We start from the raw sequence: 23,015 nt of genomic DNA, 5'->3' as shown, positions 1-23,015 counted from the left end.
TATCAGCTTGTCTCTGTTGGCAGCCATTAGTACGGTAAACTGTGACTCACTCAACGTCTTAGAAACTGAGGTACACCTGAAAGGAGCACGCATGAGTTTTTCAGGGAGTGACACTTGGGGGTCCTATCCCAAGCTACTTCTGAATCAATGCTCCTCATTGGAGTTATATGAATCTCTAGAATATGCTTCTACATGGAAAAGTGAGGTGTGCCTTGATTTCAGCTCATGACAGATGTTAATTTTTCTGAGTATGTTGTCTCTATGGGAATCAGCCATTGCAGATATGCTTTAAAAAATATTTAGAATATTAAATTGCTCCTATAGCCAAGAGTTCCCAATTAAACAATAGGAAAAGTTTTATCCTACCTAATCCGTATGTCCTTGAACAGGCATGTTCTTGCAACCAATCCAGAGTGGCTTCAAAATTTCTTCGTGTCTCATCACCAAACCTGAAAAAGCAAGATAATTAACCCTTGCTGTCTCTTCCTGGGCTTATGTCAGCCCACATCTACCTTGTCCCTATCCCCCACAACTTACGTCTCAAGGTTTTTCAAACATTCAAAAGTTTGTCGCTTCCAGTTTTCTTCACCATAGTCCAAGTACCTAAAAATGAGACAAAAGGACTTAGAATGAAGGGCGGTGAGGGATGCAACTAACTTGGCTCCATCTTTCCTTCCAACTCACCATTGGTCACAAAGAGCCACCACACACTCATCTGCAGATCTAGATATGACTTGTTTCTCTGGCTCCATATAAACCATTGCTTCATGCTAAATAAAGAAAAGGATGGGATTACAATGCTGGGACAAAAAAAGGGAATATTTATGAAATAGGGAAGTAGCTTTAGCCATGCAACTATCCTGAATTCCATTTGACTAATAATAGCAATTTAATAATCCAAACCTATGCTCACCAGTTCTGTTGGAAGAGCAGACAGGGACAGAGTTTATTTAATTTCTGTGGCACAAGAGTGGGAATATGCTCAGCAATAGTCAAGGCAGTTCGAGGAAGCAACTACCTAACTGTGGCAACTCAATTGTCCCATGTGCATGGCTTTCAACTCATGCTTGACTGTTCCTTTGTCTATACAATGGGACTCATTGTCATTACATGACTATATTATGGAGCTTTATTTTCTACAACCTGGACCATCCAGAGCAAACGCTTTACTGATGCAATAAAAATAATTCCACAATCAAGAAAATCTCAAAAAGATGGACAGCATCAAGCCAATGGAACAAAAGTCATGATTCTCAGTACTTCAGCTGCCCTCTTGTGAAAGAACTGTGCAAATACACCAGATTTAACCACTGCATGGTAAGATAGGAAGAATTCAAAACTGCAGAGCAATCTAAAGCCCAAGTGAAGCAACAATGGGGCATGATAGAGCAGTGGAACCCACAGAGCATCCCCAGCCCCTTTGCTCACACTAGCTGGGACAGAAGGCAGGGGGGTAGGCAAAAGCTTGTTCCAGGTTATGCCAGCATGTCTCTGGCACAGATATCGGGCCTAGATCAGGCCTGAAACTGTGGGGGGTAGCTGAGAGGCCTAAGGATCCCAAGCCAGCCCAATGCCCTGTTTGGGGGCTTTCTACCCATCTGCACTTTTGGTGGGTAGAAATGGGGAGTTCTGTGCTGACATAGGCCAGTGGACTGCAGGAAGGAAGACCTCCACCCCATCAGTTCCCTGCTCCCATGGTCTTTCCTTTTCAAAACTTTATAGGGACAGAAATGTCACCACACCACAGTCCGCTCTTCTCCAATATGCCTAAACAGTTACTTTCAAAGCCACAAATCTTGCCTTTAGCAAACAGATGAGGATTAGTTCACTAAAGAATACAGCAAGCTCTGCAGGATTCAAAGCACCCATCTAAATAAAGCAGCTATTTCTATTTGACAGGTGAAGCATAATAATTTCTGTTTTGCAACAAAACCAAAGCACTTGACTTAGTGCTGCTTAGTTTCACGTGGCTACGATTGTGTTTCAAAAAATCAAGCTGTGCTCTGTAGAGACAAGCAAGCAATAACTGTGTTGTGGAAGCCACTGTATAATCTTAAAATACAATACAAACCACTACACACATTGTCTACCATCTTCCTCTGAATAAGCTTCTTGACATCCTGCACCTTCTGGCCTTTGAATCCCTCCACGAGCATTATCTGAAAAGGGAAGTCATTGCAGAGATTACAAACTGCTTTAGAAGTCCAGTTTATATGTGAGGAAGCTGGTCTCCGTCTCTTTTCCTCCTAGAGGATGCCTGCAAGAAACCCACATAAATCCAATAATTGTAAATGAATCAGTGGTTTTAATCCTAGAAATTTTATCTCCTGACCTCAAAAGCGAAATAACTCTTCAAAACAGAGTACATCAAAGGAGATATATATATATATATATATGCGCAAAATGGCAGCAAAATTTTATTCATTCATTCATTCATAAAGCACCTCTGATATGTGCATAACACTTCACAAAGAACAGATATGACCGGTCCTTACCCCAAGAGGCCTGCAATCTAGAACAGACACAGGGAAACAACAGAAGAAGGGGACAAGGTGTGGACAGGCAGTAGAGGACCACAGAATTTCAATTAAGCTGCCTGTAATAAGGAATTTCAGGGTTTTTTTTATTTTTAGAATACCCGTGTGCAATTTTTTTTAAAAAACCCACACACTTGATAAATTGTCCCATGAGTAAATCAGAGTTTGGTTTTATAGCCTTAAATGTGAATGGACAAAGCTACTCTAAGAACAGACTCAAATGTATAAAGGGATGTCTAATTTACATGTCTGATGAAAGCAAGCCATTACACTTCAAGAAGACACATCTGTTTACGACACTTGAAAACCCCCTGGGTAAATCAATCTCTAGTAGTCTTGAATATCAAGCCTCTTTTAATACGAAGACAAAAGGTGTTGGACATACTTTGTTATGGAAAAGTAATAGGAGTTTAAAAAGGAGCTTCAGTGGGAGAGCACATGCCTTGCAGGCATAAGAGGTTTGGTTACAGAGTTGGCATCTCTGGTTAAAAAGGCTGACTACCTGAAATATAGCTGCCACGCCTCATGTGAAAATAATCTTTCACTCACATACAAGTGTTTGTCGTATATAACTCTAAGGCACCGAGCGAGAAAAGTTAAAAGAAATGCTTTAGTTGCACTTACACTTTTGTAAGCATGAGAACTGCCATAAAACCTATCTATATAGTACTTCATGAATCTTTTGCTAGTGCTTGTGTTTGCAAATCACTAGGATTTTTTCCCCCTTTCACTAAGTTTTCTGGATCCAGCCTTCCCTTAGATTCAACAGAAGGCAATTTTTGAGAAGTATCCCTAAATCCAAACAGGTCAAAGTCTGAAAATCACCTAAAATGAATGAAGCCTAGCCAGTCCATACATACCAAATACAGTGGTACCTCAGAAGTCGAATGGAATCCATTCCGGAAGTCCTTTCGAGTTCCAAAACATTCGGAAACCAAGGCGTGGCTTCCGATTAACTGCAGGAAGCTCCTGCAGCCAATTGGAAGCTGCGGAAGTCATGCTGGACGTTCAGGTTCCAAAGAATGTTCGCAAAGCAGAACACTCACTTCTAGGTTTGTGGCGTTCCGGAGTCAAAACGTTAGACTCGCAAGGCGTTCGGGATCCAAGGTATGACTGTACCAGTTACAGATTAGTTATGTATCCAAAGGAACACAGAGAGACCAAAAGAGAACAGGACAAGTCTTGCATTCAGTGAAACAAACCATAAAGTGAATTAGCTTTCCCAACCTGGTGCCCTTCCGGATGCTTTGGACTACAACTCCCAGCGCCCTGACCATTGCCTAGCTGAGGCGAGTCCAAAACAAGTTGGGAAAGGCTGTAGTAAATAAAGAAAATGGTGTGTTCAAATCCATTGAGTCACCAAGCAATCAGAGTTGGGATGAATTCCTTTTCACCCTTATATTTAAAAAAGCAGAAGTGGTGGCATACAAACATCTCCACAAAAAAAGAAACAAAATTCACTTCTCTAACACACACACCCTCTTGTGAAAATCTTAATTTTTTACTTACTCCCTCATAAAATCCTTTCAGGTATAATATTTCCTTGGCTTCTGCAAGTTTCTCTCTGTCATTTTGACTCTGGATTTTCAGCTCGTCACAGATCAACGGAGCAGAAAGGTTGCCATAGCCAGGGATCTCAATGATGGGCACCTGGGAATAGCACATAGCATTGTAAAATAGTTGTTTTCAATCATGCAAGTAAATCAAAGAGTTTTGCAGGGGATTCAACCATGACTCCAAAAGCCTCCAAAGAAAAGGGATCTTCATTTTATGGTTTTTCAACAGTATGTGCATTGTTTACTGTCTGAAGGGCAGGGAATGTAAACTATGCGGGGAGTGGGGAGAGAGAAAATAAAGTGAAGCCTGTTTAATTGCATCTACAGTGGTGCTTCGCAAGACGAAAAACTCGCTAGACGAAAGGGTTTTTCGGTTTTGCGTTGCTTCGCTAGACGAATTTCCCTATGGGCTTGCTTTGCAAGATGAAAACGTCTTGCGCTTTTTTTTAAAGCCTCTTGAAGAGGCACAGTTGCGACGGACCGTGCTTCGCAAGACGAAAAACATCGCAAGACGAAAAGACTCGCGGAACGAATTCTTTTCGTCTTGCGAGGCACCACTGTATATGCAAGGTTCTCACACCTATATGACAGATGGGCAGAATATTATATGCTGAATTTCGGGTTTGTTTGCTATACCAAAGTTGGGTTTTGCTTCTTAAACCTGTTACTCCTCAGTGATCAAAGGTTCACTGGACTTATTGAGGCAATTAATTTTACATGCATTGGCTTCAAAAGTTATCCAATAGGCACCCAGTTCTCAATTTTGCATCAAAAGCACAGCTGCCTGGCCTGTGCCTGCAACATGCAAGTAACAACAAAATACATAATCAAAGCGAAGCCAAAGATCAGACAGCCGGATCTGACTTTCAGATGGAGTCACACAGCTGTGCATTTTTCCTTCAAGAATTAACAGGGCTGACTCAGGCCTCTCGATAGACTAGAAGGCAAGTCTATGGGATTCTCAAGGAGTCTCACAGCACCCCTGGCTTTGCAGTACTTTAGCAGGGCTAGAGCTATGACATACGTAACAGAAAAAGCAGACCAACACAAACACATAAATCCCTCAGATAACACAGGTGACCAACATGTACACCCAACTAGGGGTGAGGTCAGTTTTTGGCTTGTTTTGCATTAAAAACCTGCCAGATTTGCACTCCCCCCTAAAAAAACCCCCACAAACTGAAATAAATTTGTATTCTTCCACATTTTGGAATCAAGTTCAAGTTCTCTGACCAAATACGGAATGTGTATACTAGAGGAAAGTGTACATTAAAATGAATATACTAATTTAAATTATATTAGGGGGAATAGCCTATAATACTGTGCATATCAGGCAAAATTGCAAAATTAGAATGTGTACAGAATTTGTACGTTAGGAGAAATGCACACTAAAATGCTTCTCTTTTAAAATAATGCACACTGATGTGGAAATGTGTAAAACTCATATCTTTAGGCTCCAGGAAAAACATTCCTCTTCTCCCAGGCCTTTGGTTAATTAAATTATCTATGGCCTTTTAAATTATGCGTTGAGAGTTTCTTGTTTTTCTTTGTTGCTATGGTATATTTTGTGTTTTTATATTGTAAACCTCCCTGTGATCCTCGAATAAAGGGAGATATAAAATTTTTAATAATAATAATAAACTGAACTAGAAAAATAAACAGAGAGAATACAAATTGACAGCTTTGTCCATTCCAACACCCAGCACTATCCTTCTCTGCTGCACTTACTGGTTCAAATGGCAGGACCATTTCATCTTTAATGCCATACTTTGCTCGAAGTGCCTATGAAGAAATTGAAAACAAATATGAAAATCAAATCTACAAAAACCTGACAAACAGGTCTTGGCCCTTACTGCAAAATTTAATCAACTCAATAATTTGATTAATGAATTGAACTTCTGATCTACTAAAAACGTGCCTTGTTTAACTAGAAAGCACATTACTTTTAATACAAGCAATTTAAAAAATTGCAGCTGCCAAGCATCACTTTAAAAACAGGCATTTCCTCTCTCACACACAGAGGAAAAAACACCTATTTTAGTATAATGTCTGCCCCAAAACAAGCATGCATTATAAAGGAGCATATGCTTTTGTGCCTCCAAATAATTATTTTTACTGTCATGCAGATGTATGAGAAATTAACTGATTCATCTTTTCATTAAAGAAATCTTAATTGATGCATTGTACAGGTTTTATGAAGAGCCCGATTTTGCCCATTTTCATTGCCTTCTGATACCCTACACCAGCCTTCTCTTTCCAGTTATTGTTGGATTCCAACTCCCATTGACTCCAGATAGCATAATCAGAGATTATGGCAGTTGTACTCCAACAACACTTGGAGGGCACCAGGTTGCAGAAGGCTGTCATACCCAAATACATCTATTGTGTCTGCAAGAAATAGCTTGTGCTATCGCCTGTAGAAACTGTGGCCATCAGTTGCCAGCAAATTGAGGTTTTCCCAGGCTTAAGCGGTTCACCTGTTTTTTCTTTAAGTCTCTCAGGGCTGCAATGTCATCTGGGGAATCGGACGGGACACTTGTGACAACTCCAGTGCCTTAGAAGCAGGAAACACATATTATCCCATTTGCATTTTTATGGCAAAATTCAGAATAAAAATGCAAAGTTAATTGCAAATATTCCAAAAGGTTTCTATGTGCATGTACCTCGCAAAAACAAATGTGTAAATCCAGTTAATGCTAATTAAAAATTAGCCACATCCTTTGACTAGAGCAGCAAGGGTGGGATTATTCCCATATTTAAGTCATACGGCTGAGTTAGCTTTTTAAAAGCAACTACAGCTCTTGCTTTAAGTTTACTTGGTGTTTTCTGGCAGAATAAGTGGGCCAGCCTACAGCAGGTTAATTGTCTCTTCCGCTCACCAAGGCAGGAACCACGTGATATGAATTTCATCGCTTCCTCCACTCATTCTTCCTTTTGTTAGTTATGTCTCCCTTGTTTACCTGTAGCCTTTAAAGTTACTTCTTTCTCTTTACTGTTTTTTTTAATAAGTAATTTTCTCTGCAAGATACTATCTTTTCTCTAATGGGCTCTGTCATGGAAGTAAACGAATGGGAGAGGGAGGAGGAGTGGAGGAATTTACAAAATTATTGTTGCATGGTTCTTGCCTGGGTGAGTTGAAGAGCACAATTAACCTACCACAGGTTTCTCACATTCTGCCAGGAACAAGCATGGTTAACATTAACTATAGTTTGTTTGAAACAATCTGACTTGAAAATAAACTGCATTTAATGTCAACAACACAGTGCATGTTTGCACAAAACACTAAACCACAGTTAAGCAAAACTGAAAGCAAAAACTTCTGAACTCCTTTTTCCAGAAGTGTAGAAGGACGGGAAGGGAGAGGCATGTGAACCAGAAACCTGCCAGTCTGGTACGCATCACGCTAAATGTTGGTTTAGTGCAGATGGAGAATTTCATTTGGTCTGCATTTTTCAGCAACCTGACCTAATTTGCACCTCCCAAACCCTTCAATTTCACACCTCTCCAGTTTTTGTGCTATAGTTCACAGCTTTGAAAAACATTACAAGGAATTTGAAAATTTCATATTTCAGGATAGAATACATTTAGAAATGTGTGTGAAATACATATTTAAATGTGTATCTTGTTATTAAACATGTGTTTAAATATGAATTTTCATACTGATTTTTTTAAAAAAAGAATTAATGCAGAAATGGGATAGAATGGGCTTACACCATGAGAAAATAATTATATCTGCACACAATATGCAACTGATGCAGAAGAAGGTACAGCAACCTTACCTTTATCTTCTTTTATAGTCAACATAGGGAGAGTGTAGATAACTTTATAGGATGTTAGAGGGGCAGAGAGGGCAGCTCCAAGCATCTCCTACTCAAAAAAAGAAATATTTTTAAAGATGAGGTGACTCCCACATTATGGCCATAGGATCACTTACAAATGAAACATCCTAGTGCCTTCATTTACACACAGTTTCTCTGAAACCAAGCCACAATATTTTACTTTTTGTGCTTACAGAAAAGGTCAAATGCAGCAGAGAAATGCTAGGGAAGGCACGGAAACCAGACCACAACAGCTGAGTAAGGCATTAAGTAGCAGATTTCTGTTATATATGTATGCATACAAAACATACATTTTTGCAGTGCTATGCTTTTGTATGAGAATTTGCCCTTTAGCACGGTATCATTTTAACCACATAAATGCTGGTTCTGAAGATGACTCCACTTTTATTTTCAAGATTATGTGGAGATTCCAACAACATCTGGAGGGCTTGCTTAGCCATTTCTGCACTAGTGGAATTTGCAAGTTCCAAGTTAAACATTTCTCAAAGTTTGCCTGCCCGTATAAGGGCACATCCTCTGCCTCATGAATCACATTAACAATAGATGACACCATTGCTCACCTCTCCCATCAGCTCCTTCACGACAGGAACTACACCATTAGTTTTTGTAAAGCCCTGGTAGGACATATTCCTGGCAGCTCTCTGTGTGCAAATAAAAATATCCCCATTCAGGGTCTCAAAGCCAATATACTTCATATCAGGGCGAACCCAGCAATTAGTCTGCCCAAACATGGTCTCCGGTCTCAGAGTTGCAGCTACTAGAAAGATATTCTTTCCTTTAAGGCCACTGTGAAAAGAAAGGAGAAGTTGTCTAGAAAAGTATTTGAGAATATGACGATTCCCAAGGAAGTCCCCCAAGGGAAAACGTGTGAGGAGTTAAAACTATGTATTAGAAATTCTACCCCTTTATTTCTGACAGTTTCTATATAATGAATGTAATCTATGAGATCCTTAATCAAATTAACCTCACAATGCAAAAAAGACTTATTAGCCAAGATGCAGATAATTACCTTAGCTTTACAGGATAAGGTTCGACCACCTTCATTTTGATTAGTGTGTATTCTTGAGGTCCAACACCCTAAGAGACAATACATGAACAATAATGAGCATGCCACTTCCACTATTCAGTCTGATCAGATGCCCAGAGGCAAACTAGAATGGACTGCATGTCAGCCACTATCCCTATTAATTGACAGCAGTTAAGATAACCCATGATGTATCCTTTCTAAGATAAAACTTTCAGAAAGCTAAAATAAATAAGTGGGGATTGTGTGGAAAAATCTAGCATAAAAATGCAAGCTTCCAGTTAAACAAATGCACTGGTCAAGATCTAAATAGATTGGCCAATGGAATTTCTTATTTTTGTCCTTTTTCGCTCTCAATAAAAAACTTATTCCTGCTTCCATATCAAATTATTTCTACAAGACTTCTGTGCAGAATTTACCTAAACCCCTTTAGGTTCTCATTTAGATATTTAAAGTAATTAAGTGAGGATTCAAATAGACTGTAAATGCTTTATTTTCTTCAGTCCAAATGCAGTATATCATTAGCAGTCAAATGAATCAAACATCCTTTGTTACCTCCCCGGTTTGCCTGTCATGATCCATGCATGGTTGTCCATCTTTTGGAGAATAAATGGTGTATCTAAAAGACAAATTAAATACATTATTTAGATAAGTGCAAGAGAGATTGAACAGGAAATCCTTTGTGTTTAGGTCACAATGCCAGCTTAAAATGAAATTCAGACGCTCTCAATGGTTTCCTCGTAGCTGAATAATTTCAAGGAGAAAGCTACTATCTAGACAGGACTGAAGAGGGCACTGTTTCTTGTTTTCTATTTGGCTTTCACTTCCCACAGAAGATCCTCAATCTAAGTCAAAATACTTGGCTAACATAGGCTCTCTTTATTACTATACTGAAATAGAATGCCATCTATCTAGTCAGTATAGAAGCAGGTGTATATCACATGACCACTCTGGTTCTCGTGGTGCAAAACAACAGCACCTGTACCAATATAATTAATGATTACTCATTTACAAAATGCAGGATAATAATTTGCAATTTTGACAATTGCTTTTATTAATTTGATCATTTATTTTACTTCATTTGAAAAGGAAACTACTGATCATGTCAATAATTCTCATTTCATAAATGGGATAATTCAGTCAAAGTTTAAAGGTGCACATGTACTCTCCAACATTTGACAGAATTATCCACAAGCACTCACACCAAAGAAGCTATTGGCTATTGGACTGGTGAGCTCAGAAAGCCTATAATCAAAGAATTCCCCAGGCCACGTTTATGAAATGGTACACATTGCTAAGCAAGAGGATACGTCAATCAATTCTTCAAGTTTTATAGAACGAATATATTAAAGGACTATCTTACCGTTTCCCAAATTTAACTTTATTTCTTTCCCTCAGAGTTAGAAATTGCCATCGTACAAAAGAATCGTAATAGGGGTTGACATCAGTGGTGACAAAGGAACGTCTCCAGTCTACCTAGAAGTTCATAAAAATGAGGAGTTGCATGATGTTCCAAAAGTTTATATGGAAACTCTGTGTCACCATCAAGAGTTCTCACAAATTGTGAAACTAATTCCAAGAGGACTTTAGAACCGCATCGCCTCCATTCCCGTGGCATGGCAAGATGAATATAAAAGCTAGGGGACTTTCAAAAACAAAAAGTCATATGCCATGGACATTAGTTGTTCAAAACGGAAAAAGTAAACGTTTCCAACTTCAGAATTCCTGCAACAATAACTGCTGATGTAACTCAGTCTTTCAAAGCTATTTCCCCTCTAAATAAGAACAACCAAAACATTTGCTATAAGTAGGCAGATGTTTATGAAACACTGTTACAGCTGATGTCAAACTTTGTGACTCAACATTTTATTTCTAAAAGATCTACAGCATAACATCACAGGGTCACTCAGAGGAAATAAATTAACCTAAGAGAAAGACTTTTTAAAAGTTATACTTTTAGAATAAACAAGTACCTTCAGTCCCATGCTCTTTAAATCTTGAATAGCCTGGGGTGGGAAATAATCAATCCAATGTTCAGCCTCTGAAAATTTCACTATTTCTTCATCAGAGAGACCTAAAGATTTCATGATCCCCCATTGATACTTTGAAGAGCCAGTTTTGGCAGCAGCCTTACTCTTCAAAGAAAATAAGAAAGCAAAGTAAATAGACAAAGTAAAGCAGACGAACTATGTCAGTTTTATTGTATTCATAAGCGTAGGATGAACATGCCCATTAATTTTTTGCACATTTATGGGCGATATATGCAAGTCTACATCGGTACCCCGAGATGCAAACAATCTTACAACAGCACCATAAAGCATTTATATTTTAAATTATACCTTTTTGCCTTTAGCTTTGTCTTTGATGACCACTTCTTCCCCCTTTGGCACTTCCTCTTCCTCCTCCTCTTCATCGGGGAATTCTGGTGGACAGCCATACAGCTCCATTTCTCTTTTCAACTTATCTGCACATGCCTATGGGAAAATCCAGAGTGACTCAGTTAGTATAGATGGATCAATGATTCAACAGTGCAAGGCTTGGGATAAAATATTTTGGCAATTCCAAACTTGCTGCCAAAAAGAAAAGCCAGGTGTCAGGATTGCTGATGAATATTTATTGGTGGTCCAATATGCTTATTTGCTTGTGCAGATTCCAGATAGCTGTGCAAGTATATAAAGCCCCTAAAGGCAGACTTTTGGCTGAAACATGCCAGGCTACCAATAAATATTCATTTAACAATAAATATTCATCAGCATCCTGGCACTTGGTCTCTCGTTTTGACGGTTCATTTTCTGGATGCTTCCTGGTGTTTTTTCCTCTGCAATTCCAAACCTGGCATCACATCTTCAATTGAAGTTGACAGCGTAGTAAGTGATCTGCCATGCCATTCCCTCAAATGGCTGGCTGGCTGGCTGGCTCACTTACGGTGTGCAAAAATTTTAAAGAACGGGTCTCTTCATTTTAGCTTCAAAATGAAATGATGAAAAGAAATGCTCTGCATCAGCAATTAGAGCTAACTTACTAGAAGCCATAGAAATAAACAAGCTGTTGCTCTACTACATTTTCTTCATGATACCGGAAACACGGGAGATACTAGGACATTATGGTCAGGGATCCAAAGGACCATGTAACTACTTTCATGTACAGAGACTTGGAATGAGTGGTCGAACATCTGCTTGTTATTCCTAGCAAACTGTTTTTGAAGCAGAGGGGAAACAGAATGTGACATGTTCAAAGGGGCGGGGAGAGAATTAAAAATCCCACTAGGGATGCCCAAACCCTTCAGCACACCTAAGAGATCTGTGGGTCCTGAGAAAATTTTAAACCCATATATGGAAGCAACTGCTATGCCACTCACATGAGTACTGATTACTATGAGAAAGAACTCATTCAAACAGCTATGCTAAACCAGAATTTTCACATCTTTTACCATAACACGCCTATGTGCATGTTTTATACCTACTGATGTCCAAATTTAAAGCATGTCACACAGACACCACTTTGTTTCTAAACTCAGAATCTGTGTACCCCTGCTACAAAAATGGAATGGTTTATAAAAAATATTTTAATTTTAGAAAAAGTCATACAGCATAAGAGCCAAAAAGGAAGAAGAAAACAAAACCCAAATTTTACCTTAATGGGCATGCCTGTACAATGTAGTCCAAAAGGGAACAGGCAGCTTTTACCTTTTAGTTTCTGGTACCCAACTGCAAACTGTGGGAAACAGGATCACAATGGCAATAATTTAGCATATCTCAAGTAAGCTTCCGAGTTTCAAGAAAAATAAAGGGAGGGGGAGAGCATGCAGGACTGGAAAAATGGGTGGGATCAAACACAAATAGATGGTTTAGAAGTATTAAGAAGTGCTTGCATTTAGTTGTAAACATTGGAAATGCTTTTAAGACACACACTTTCCTTCTGCTATTTGTGGTACTACAACTGCTACAACACACAATTTGAAAGGAACAGAAAAAGCAAAGTTATTAATTCCCAGCTAAGTTACTGAGTTCATAGAACGACTTCTGCTCATGCTATGGAATTTCCTCTCCCTCTCTTCCCTGCTCCACCCCCTGCAATCTGCCCCAGTGCAAATCATTGCCTGAGCTCAATGACTTTGTTGGATACAGCCTGATGTCTTCACAATGGAGATTTTAGAGAGCTTCTACTCCCTAGAGCAAAGAAAAATTCTACAGTGATTTAAATTTTTTGTTTGCTCCATCTCAAAATCTCCGCACTGGGAACAATACATATTTTTAAGTTAATATAAAACACGTTATCTGACCAGGTTACGAGAAATAAAACTTTAACAACTGCTAAAACCTCCATTTACCCCCCAGTCAGGATAAGCACAAATAAAAACATCTTGCAAATATTTGAAAACTGTGTTGTGTAAGCGGATCTCTGAAGAGTGTCAACAGTGATATAAATCACTGAGGACGCCCCTCTATATATGTGTCTCAGAGCACTTCTTGCTCTGAGACACAGATAATATGCAAGAGTGAGCTTTCTAGGCCAGTCTACAGCAGCCTTCCCCAACCTGGTGCCCTCCAGATGTTTTGCACTCTTTTAACCCTCAGACTTAGCCAATTGGCCAATAGGCAGGGAGAATGGCAGGTGTGCTCCAACAGCATCTGGAGGTCACCAGGCTAGAAAAAGTTGGCCTACATTTAAATGGCTCAAGGACTGAACAAGAACACTTATTTTCCCTGGTGAGGCTTGTTGCTAACAAGGAAAATTTCTTACCTCACATTTGGATACAGAAAACGTGTGTCCTAGATGAAGCCGGCCATTCATGTATGGATACGGAAAGGTGGCAAAGTACTTGCCATTGCTGAATGGAGATTGCAAAACAAAAAAATGTGCATCAAATGATCTGCAGAAACTAAACTAAAAAATTACAAATACTACAATTCTATATTCCCTTATTCAGGGATGTGTGATATAGAAATGTTTAAGAAAGATGTTGCATACAACCACATCAGTACCTGCTAAAGGGCATTTCACTTGTGGCAAATGCACTGACTCCAGTATGAACACTAAAAATGTCATAAATTGGGTCTGCCGTCCAACTAAAGATTCAGTTTTAAACTACACTTCTAAACACACTCACCAGGGAATAAATCATATTGCACTCAGCAGAACTTCTGAGTAAGAATGCATAGGATTGCACTGTCATCAATTAAATATGAGTTTTCTTGAAATGAGTGATTAAATGTCCATCCAAGCAAATAAAAACTCCAGAGGAAGATGACAAAGATGTGTAGAATAGCAGGAATCATATTTGAAAAAGTCTTCCCTCTGATGTGATAGAAATGTTCTTTGAAGGTAATATCTAGTTGCTACACCTATCACAAGCCACTACTGGCACTTTCTTTAAATATGTTCTTCTGATAATCACCTAAAATCTTTTAAGTTGCATAGAAAAAAACCCTAACTCCTTCTGGGTACATAATCAATTAACAAAATTTTAAAAAATATTTATGTCCTGCTTTTCAAACCATTTTTTCCATGTGACATGTTTAAAAAATAAAATAGAGCACTAAAAATTTCATTGCAGCATTAAAAACCAGAAAAGTAGCATAAATCACAACAAAACTTTAGCCTTCCAAAGTAAAAATGTTTTGAGCATTTTATCGTTATAATGTTCGCACATGCACATCAACAATCATAAAAGTCCTCTCCAAATAACTGTTGGGGTTGAGGTGAACCCCATTAAACCAGTTTCCGTCTTCTGCTCCTGTTCTTCACTAGCTCCGCCTACAGGGTCATCCACAGCTTTCCCCACTTGTGGGATAATTAGAATTCTTTTTGTGTGCAGTTAACTGGAACCTAATTTATTCATGATCACCTTTGGTTACTGTCCAAATTAAAACTGACATGGAATGTTATAAAGAGGGTTGCATTCAGTAGTGACTTTGCACCAGCAAAAAGCACAGAGGCTGTGTAATTTTTGCAAACACCCCGCTTCCCACTGCTGTTCTCTGTGCTATATCATATACTGTTCTAAAGGGTATTCCAATCCACAGGAGCAGCGTCTCGGGGTGCCAGTCACTGCAATGGACAGGAGGTGCTGAAGAAGATTGGATGCACCGCTTTATATGCACTTTCCACCACTGCATACAACTCAGAAAGCGATTTAAAAGGAAAAGCTACCAGCTGAGCATCAAGTTTTAGTTTCTTTCATAAATGCAAAATGATCTCCTTACACCTTCTTCCATTCACAGCTAAAATTTAATCTTACATCATTCAGGCTACAATCCCATGCATATTTATTCAGTTCACTGAATGCAAACTAAATGAAATGGTTTCCTACCCCCACCCCCAACTCCCCCACACAACAGAATGGTCCCAATCGGGATGGTGGTGGTTGTGATGATAGATAGATAGATCATTCACAAAATTGCTGTTTGCATGAATGGCATCTTCCCCAGTTTTTCCCTCACTGAGACTTCTGAATCGTGTTGATGCTGGAGATACACAATTTCTACAAAATACAGGTTAAACACTTCCTAAAGTAGTATCAAAATTGTGGACAACATTTACTAATATTCTAGAACTATACCAAGTCTATAGTGTTACGATAAAATTCTTTTATAGACTGCATAGCTCTTTAAGAACACAATGCAACTGTTGATACAAATGTACAAATAGATCAAGTTTCCATGCTAGAGAAAAAAACTGACATAAAAAAACTGGTTGGAATCTCCTCAGTGGCTGTTCAGGTATTTTAATGGTGCTAATTGCCATAGCTATCCAAATGTGAACTCACAATGGCATGCAAAGTCAACCAAACAGGTACAACTGAGACTCAAGACACCAATCCCAATTCAGGCTCCTCAAAAGCCACAGTGAACCAAACCTACAATATTCTGCACATTCCCCTCTCTAGTTTTTGTCATAATTCTGGAAAGAGTATCCCCACCTTTTGTGGTTTGCAGCATCTGCTGCATTAACTTCAAATGCTCCCTCATCATGCCACTTCTTTTGGATTTCCTTTTCAATTGCCTTCAAGAAGTCCACTTTAGCTGTCCCCTTCCGTTCCTTAAGGAAGAAGACAAATCTATTAGAGCAAGTGATTAGTTTAAAAGTCAATAAACGCCTACACAGAATCTCACTGGAATACAGTGGTGCCTCGCAAGACGAAAAGAATTCGTTCCGCGAGTCTTTTCGTCTTGCGATGTTTTTCGTCTTGCGAAGCACGGTCCGTCGCAACTGCGCCTCTTCAAGCGGCTTTTAAAAAAAAGCGCAAGACGTTTTCGTCTTGCAAAGCAAGCCCATAGGGAAATTCGTCTAGCGAAGCAACGCAAAAACGGAAAACCCTTTCGTCTAGCGAGTTTTTCGTCTTGCGAGGCATTCGTCTTGCGGGGCACCACTGTATTACAATCCACTATGTACAGAATCTATCACACACCCTCCACAACATTCATCAAGTATGATGTTTTCTAGACATTGTTCAAGGTTACTGCATTAAAAAGTAGTTATGAGCATTTACAGGAAAATACTTTAAATTTCTATCCATGCTTCCATATGAGCTTAGATCCTAGTGTATGTTTTTTGGAATTATCAATTCTGCAAGATGTCAAGGTCAGTTTGCCAGAAAACTCATTTATTAGTTGCTGCCACGCATTAAAAACCTTCATCTTGACATCTTTAATAAGCAAAATGTCTGGCATTATTATGTACATCACCTTGAGACATATGCAAAAGGAAAATAATAAATAAACACATTTTAAAATTTATTATTATTATCGGCAGTGTGCAATATGAGGCTCTCTTCAGAGTTTATTATGTGATCTTCAGAGTCTGATGCATTTCTGCACACTCTGGACAGAAAAGGCACTGGACCACATTGAGGTACTGAGCTATCCCATTTCAGAGAAGTAAGGTAGGCGTTGCCCTTATCAAAACATTGTGCCTAGTTTAGAACTTTAACCCTACCTATCCCCTTAAACAATGCACTCATGTCTGCAGGAGGAAATAAATGGGGACAGTTAGGGACTCAGTTACAAGGATGACTAAACAAGGTGTCTGTCAAAAGTGTGACAAAATTTTAGAGCTTTCTTAGTCTGGGTAATTAGCCAGTAATTACATCACTGTCTCAAATATGGTTTGGAGTTGCTTTTAAATAAAAAAAAGTATAACTGAAAAGGTTTTCTCTTGGAAAAAGATACAATTTAAGAATTAAAGTAATGCCCAGGCACAGAAAGTGTGAAAGCAAGTGACTTTTACAATGCAGATACTTTTGCTTGAAGCTCTAGGAGAAAGAAATACACACACAGGTAACATCTAATTACAAAATGCTCATCTGCACAAAACTATTTTGCAGCATATTAACTGACAGCACTGAAACGAAATTAATTTTAATCTGTCATACTCTAACTACATTTCATCAGCTGGATAGTCTTGGTGGCTTTAAATTGGAGACTGAGGTGCTATGCAAGCACAAGCACAATCGGACAATTCTTCCTGACTAGAGGAGCATGAAAAATTTGAGCCCAGCCTGTCATATTATTGGTTAATGAGGCAAAGAGCAGTCGGACTAGTGTTACCACAAACACATCAGATTTATTACATTTGAAGCAATTAGCACATTATATAGATGAACCAGAGGTAGAAAGCATTCAGAAGTTATTGTCACTGCCATCACCACCACCCGCCTTGCATCCTCACTAATGCTTGATTTCTTACTGTGTTTTAATTTGTTGGAAACCACCCAGAGTGGCTGGGGTAACCCAGTCTGATGGGTGGCAGATAAAAAATAAATTATTATTATCCTGAAAATAAAATATGATCTCTACATTGACCATAATATGTGGGCAGATTCAGGCCGGAGAAGGCAGTTTTGCAGATCCTAAAGCATATGGAACTTTAAAAGCAATAACTAGCACTTTAAGTCGGGGCCACAAACATACTAGAAGCCAATGCAGATGCAGCTAATATAGCAATACAAAAAGACCCAACTCACCTATTTCCATGGTCATTAATCTAGTTTGAAAACAGGCATCTTACATTTAAAATGAAAGCTCCTTGACACAGACTCACAACTTTTGATGCAATGTATTATACCTCAAAAATGAATTTATGATGTTCACTTTCAGCAGATCAGCCACATCAATAATGTAGAGGGGCTGGCCCACCCCAAAAGGCTCAAGACCACTGGCCTTTCTCAGGAAAGAAACTCTAATGTTGCTAATAAGGGGCCAGTAAAATAAGGCAAGACACCATAAGGTATCTATAAAATACTGTACGTAAGACTTAATACAAATTGTCCATCAACACAACCTTTAGACAAAGCTGTGGCAACAAATTTTGTCTGAAGACCCTAACAAGCATGCCATCTTTTGTTAAACGGCTTACACAACTGTCACTTTCCCCATAAAAAGCAGAGCTCAGAGATGATGAAGGAGATGAACCAGGATGGGATTTTAAATCTTTAACAGTTGCATAAAATATATAACTTCAATAAATACAGCTTTTATAATTTCTAAATAGCAAGCTGTATTTGCCATGGTTCTCTCATCTACTTTACTATTAAATGTGCAACGTTCAGCCATGAAACTATGCTGACAGGATACCGTTCAGGAAGGAAAAGGAGTTTCCAGCATATAATCTCAACCCTTCTCCACGGCACTACTGCTGAAGATTTTTAACAATGACTTTAGGATTCTTTTAAAATCGTGAGACCTTCTATAATGCAGTATGTCCAACTATTCTAAACAATAAATAATGGGATACCTCAGGGTAAGAGGTAAAAGACACTTGAAGGGAAACTTCGCAGATTAATATCTACTGCTTCTTGAATTTGAGTCAATCTAATGGAGCCCACCGCATAACGGGAATACTAGACTCAATCACAACCCCGACAAATAAGCTATTTTCTATTATGTATCTTAAAATAAGCATATGCAACTTGCTTGCTTGGCGTGAAACACGTTTAGCGATTTGACATGGAAATGCTAGACAAGCCCCCTTATAACTGACGGAGCTGTCACAGCAATAGGAAGCCCATAGGAAGGGAGGGGGGTCGGTGGCTGGTCGGCCTTCCTCCATTCCCTTCTGCTTGCAGGAGAGGGGTCCATTTTCTGGTCCAAGCCGGAACCCCCCCAAAACTAACCCCCCCCTCATCCGCGACCACCCAAAATCAACGGCCGTATTCACCGTCATCGCTCCCGAGCTTCTTCAGCCAACAGCTGCTCTCACGCCTCGAGCCTCCTCCACTCCACGCTGCCGGTTCCCCCACAATGCAACGGGAGCGCAGATGTCATCAGCTTCCTTCGCAAAGGCTGCCGGGAGCTGGAGTCCACACGCCGCGAAAGGAAACGTTGACAAGGCTGTAGAACTGCGACTCCCGAAAGGCATCGCGCTCGCCGGGTGGTTCTTCACGAGCCGAGCTTTCCTAGAACGGACTACGATTCCCCTAATGCACAGGGGCTGAGAGCCGCGCCAATGTCTAAAAAGAGGGGTGTCCGAACCTTTAATCTTCTTGGTCCTATTCCGCAGGGGGAGGGCGCTAAAGCTGCCCTTTTCGTTGTTGTTTCCTCCACCCTCCCGCTTTGTCCACGTGACTACGAAGAATTGACAGCTTGGGAATATCCTTTGATTCCTCCTTCACGCTTAAAAAAGAGCCCGTTTTGGCTATGCGATAGTATTGCAGGAGTCCTGCCCTAAGAGCTTTAACAGGAGTAGAGACTATGTATGTATTTTGACAGAACAGTTTTCTGCATAGTTCTCTCATAAGCATTCAAAGTCCCTGAAAGTTGTAGAAAAACCTTAAAAAGCGGGAAACAGGTTCTGCACCTTCAAAGTCACATGCAGTCAGGGTGCAGAGAATGGTAGACACCCAAAGCAATCTTTATTGTGTGTGTTTTCAGATGCGAATCCCACCAAATTCACTATGCCAACTACTTCCAACTAACTGGGGTTAGTGTTCCCGTTTACCCATTCACCTGGGATTGTCCCACTGTGTTCTGGGTGGAAATGTATAATAAATAAAATACGCTGTAAAATAAATGTGCTAAAACCATGAGAAGCCTTTGTCAAAGCCTGTGTTTCAAAAATAGAAAGGTATGAAGGAATGATCAGAAGCTTTAACATGATGAAACTATATTAGCCCCAAGACACTGGTTCAGTTTGCAGATTATACATGGTATTCATTTATACAGATCCATAGACAAAACCTAAGGTCCACTTAAAAACATGATAGAATACAGTAATGTTAAAATTAAAATTAAACAAATTTATTGTGCATTCTATACCTTTGTTCTTCAGCAGGGTGTGAAACTAATACAATGGTACCTCAGGTTACATACGCTTCAGGTTACAGACTCTGCTAACCCAGAAATAGTGCTTCAGGTTAAGAACTTTGCTTCAGGATGAGAACAGAAATCGTGCTCCAGCAGCGCAGCAGCAGCAGGAGACCCCATTAGCTAAAGTGGTGCTTCAGGTTAAGAACAGTTTCAGGTTAAGAACGGACCTCTGGAATGAATTAAGTACTTAACCCGAGGTACCACTGTATACAGCACTTATAGAACATAAGCTTTAGTACCTCAAATAGCTATGGTGTTATGCTATTGTTCTTTAACCAGGTGAAGCTAATATACAGTACTGTTTTAACACACATCACTGAGTGATTTCAAAATGGCTGCCATTTCAAATCTGCTGTTTACTCATTGTTCTTAATATAGCTATTTATCTTGGCCTGCTATCAGAAAGCAAAATAATTTTTATTATGGTATGCTCATGTACATAATAAATTGGAATGACAAGTTCCAATTTAGTTTAGTTAAACCAACTAGGTTCATGCGCAGGTCTTGAACCTTCTATCCACAGGCTTGAGCCAGCTGAAAATTAGAGGCCCACCAGTCATAAAATGGTAGTGTAAGGGCAGTGTCAGCCACAAAATGGTGGCAGATGGAGGCAGAGTGTGGCATAATTTTATTTATTTCATAAAACGTATATAACTGCTTGGTTGTTAAAGACAACAACCACTTCTAAGTAGTTTACAGAAAACAAAACCCGTCAAAGGTGTTTACAGTTGGCAATTACTTTCGCTTTCTATTAATATCTAATCCATCTTTGGAAATTACTAAATTCTTTGCCACAGCATTTTCTTGTGCCAAGGAATTCCATAGCTGTGTTTCTCAAGATAAGTAAAGACATTTACTCTCAATGTATTGTAACTCAGCCTCCCCATTTTGGGTAGAATTTCCTGATCCAGAGGCTCTAAGTGGAGAATGCTTTTTCTTTTACATTTTCCCCTTACCACTCTCAGAAAACGTATTTTTATCAATCTGTGATTTCTTCTCCCATTTTCCTTTCAAACTCCACCTGTACTTCATTTCCTTCCATTCCCAGGCTACCAGTTTATTTAATAACTTCTTACTCCTATATAACAGCTTTCTACTCTTATGACCTTCCTTTATGTTCCCAATTTACTAATAATTATTATTCAGAGTTTATTTCTTCTTATTAATATTAACAATTATGATAATTAGCCTTTTATCTCCCTTTCTAATTTCTTTCACCAGGTCTTGTGGCTCTTTTCTTTCAGAGGAAGGAGAACTTCCTTCCCTTCATCTGTCTCCCAGCCACCTTTACTCAGCATGCAAGGAGTTGCTCATATGGACACAGGTCTAACCATAAGGCTATGGAATGGCTATGGAGCAGGGCAGACAAATGAAGAGGCCCTGGGCAGGCTCTGCAACTGAGGCCCACCTGAAATGGTCTGAGGACTGTCATGTGCCCAGCTTCACAATGTCTAGAGCTTTCAGACAACCTTATAATAGGTGCATATACATAAGTGTCTCATAAGTGTCATAAGTCCTAGAATTCAAAGAAACTTTCATATCAGGAAGAATGATTCAACTTTATTATGTTTGCTGCTTTCCTTTCACAGTACAGTAAACCCTCAACTTACATGCATTTAACTTGTGCATATTCGGTTTTATGCACACTGCAAAAGAAAAATTAAAGAGGGAGCAAGGTTCTGGGGAAAGTAACTATGGCAATCCCACCCGCCATTGAACCCAATGGGTTTTCACTATACACAATTTTAGTTTTAAGTGCAATCCCCAGAACATAACCCTCACTCAAGTTGTGGACTTAATGCATGTCAAGTGATTTCTCCCCCCAAAAATCCAGTACATGTAATGCGCTTTGTTACCATATCCTTTGTTTTAGACATCATCAATCTCAACTGGAACTGGTTGTTCCTTGTTTTGTTGAGTGCACTGCTGCACGATCCAAGACTTAGAAGTCCTATTATCTCCATTGGGACTTACTCCCAGGTAAGTGTGTATAAGCTTTCTTGAAACGGATACTAAACGTAATATTGCAGAACAAAGCAGGATCGCACCTTGCAAGCACATCTCTAGAAATAGAGACGCACAGATCAGACCAATTTCCTACTGAGAAAAGACGAGTTCTGTACGGCACAATCCAAACCGTAAGTCTAGATCACTGACACTGTTCCAGTCACAGCGGGGCCAGGGTGCAACCCCTTATAGCTAACACCGGGAGATTGGCTAAAATCTCTACATACCAAGGGGGTGGGGCTTAGATTCCATGAGGGCCCCACCCCCATTGGAGAACACGCAAGCTCAGAACTTTCTAGTACGCGTGTTTAGAATTGCAGTTTACAAAGAAATGTCTCTAAGAAAGATTCCTATGTACGTTGACTCCTAATACGTATTCCACTGAGCTCGGAACCAATAATTCGCAAGCGACCTTCCACTTGCTAGAAATAAAATGGAAACTATGCTTCCATGCTTTGGAAAACGCAGAGGACATACCATACTTTATTTGGTTGCAGTCCCATCCACTGGTTGTGTGCGTGTGTATGCCTGTGTCTGTTGGGGGCGGGATTGGACTCTGCACGCGCTCAGAGACAACCCCTTCCTTCGCAGTCACTGCGCACGTTCCCGAGCGCCGTCTATACGGCGTGCCGAGGCCTGGCTCGAAGCCACCTGGCCCTCGGGAGCGGTGCCGACCCTTGTTATTTCCCCCCTCCTCTTCCCCGCTCACGTTGCTCGCGCGCCCGCAAAGGGTTTCACGCGTGCTG

At 39.7% G+C, this 23,015-nt stretch overlaps 1 protein-coding gene across 2 annotated transcripts in view; it reads right to left on the bottom strand.

The window, feature by feature from the left end:
* Window positions 1-22,938, bottom strand: part of LARS1 (leucyl-tRNA synthetase 1) — a 44,591-nt gene extending 21,653 nt beyond the window's left edge. Inside the window, exons 1-18 of one of the 2 annotated variants that reach the window (XM_080997102.1) lie at window positions 22,747-22,938; window positions 15,879-15,997; window positions 13,700-13,787; window positions 12,590-12,670; window positions 11,296-11,430; window positions 10,930-11,091; window positions 10,320-10,432; window positions 9,512-9,575; window positions 8,942-9,009; window positions 8,493-8,718; window positions 7,873-7,960; window positions 6,571-6,647; window positions 5,822-5,875; window positions 4,047-4,187; window positions 2,082-2,159; window positions 685-770; window positions 538-603; window positions 367-449 (exon numbers count right to left, since the gene is read on the bottom strand). In XM_080997102.1, coding sequence (XP_080853228.1) covers window positions 367-449; window positions 538-603; window positions 685-770; window positions 2,082-2,159; window positions 4,047-4,187; window positions 5,822-5,875; window positions 6,571-6,647; window positions 7,873-7,960; window positions 8,493-8,718; window positions 8,942-9,009; window positions 9,512-9,575; window positions 10,320-10,432; window positions 10,930-11,091; window positions 11,296-11,430; window positions 12,590-12,670; window positions 13,700-13,787; window positions 15,879-15,997; window positions 22,747-22,749 — 1,732 coding nt within the window. In that variant the 5' untranslated portion in view covers window positions 22,750-22,938. Of the gene's footprint in view, window positions 1-366; window positions 450-537; window positions 604-684; window positions 771-2,081; window positions 2,160-4,046; window positions 4,188-5,821; window positions 5,876-6,570; window positions 6,648-7,872; window positions 7,961-8,492; window positions 8,719-8,941; window positions 9,010-9,511; window positions 9,576-10,319; window positions 10,433-10,929; window positions 11,092-11,295; window positions 11,431-12,589; window positions 12,671-13,699; window positions 13,788-15,878; window positions 15,998-19,114; window positions 19,260-22,746 lie in introns of those variants that run through there. The other variant, XM_080997101.1, reaches the window with a different exon arrangement.
* Window positions 22,939-23,015: the final 77 nt, after the last annotated feature.

The sequence above is a fragment of the Podarcis pityusensis genome (assembly GCF_964106645.2).
Source record: "Podarcis pityusensis genome assembly, chromosome: 2".
NCBI classification, from domain to species: domain Eukaryota; kingdom Metazoa; phylum Chordata; class Lepidosauria; order Squamata; family Lacertidae; genus Podarcis; species Podarcis pityusensis.
This window is presented reverse-complemented; position numbering and strand designations above follow the sequence as displayed.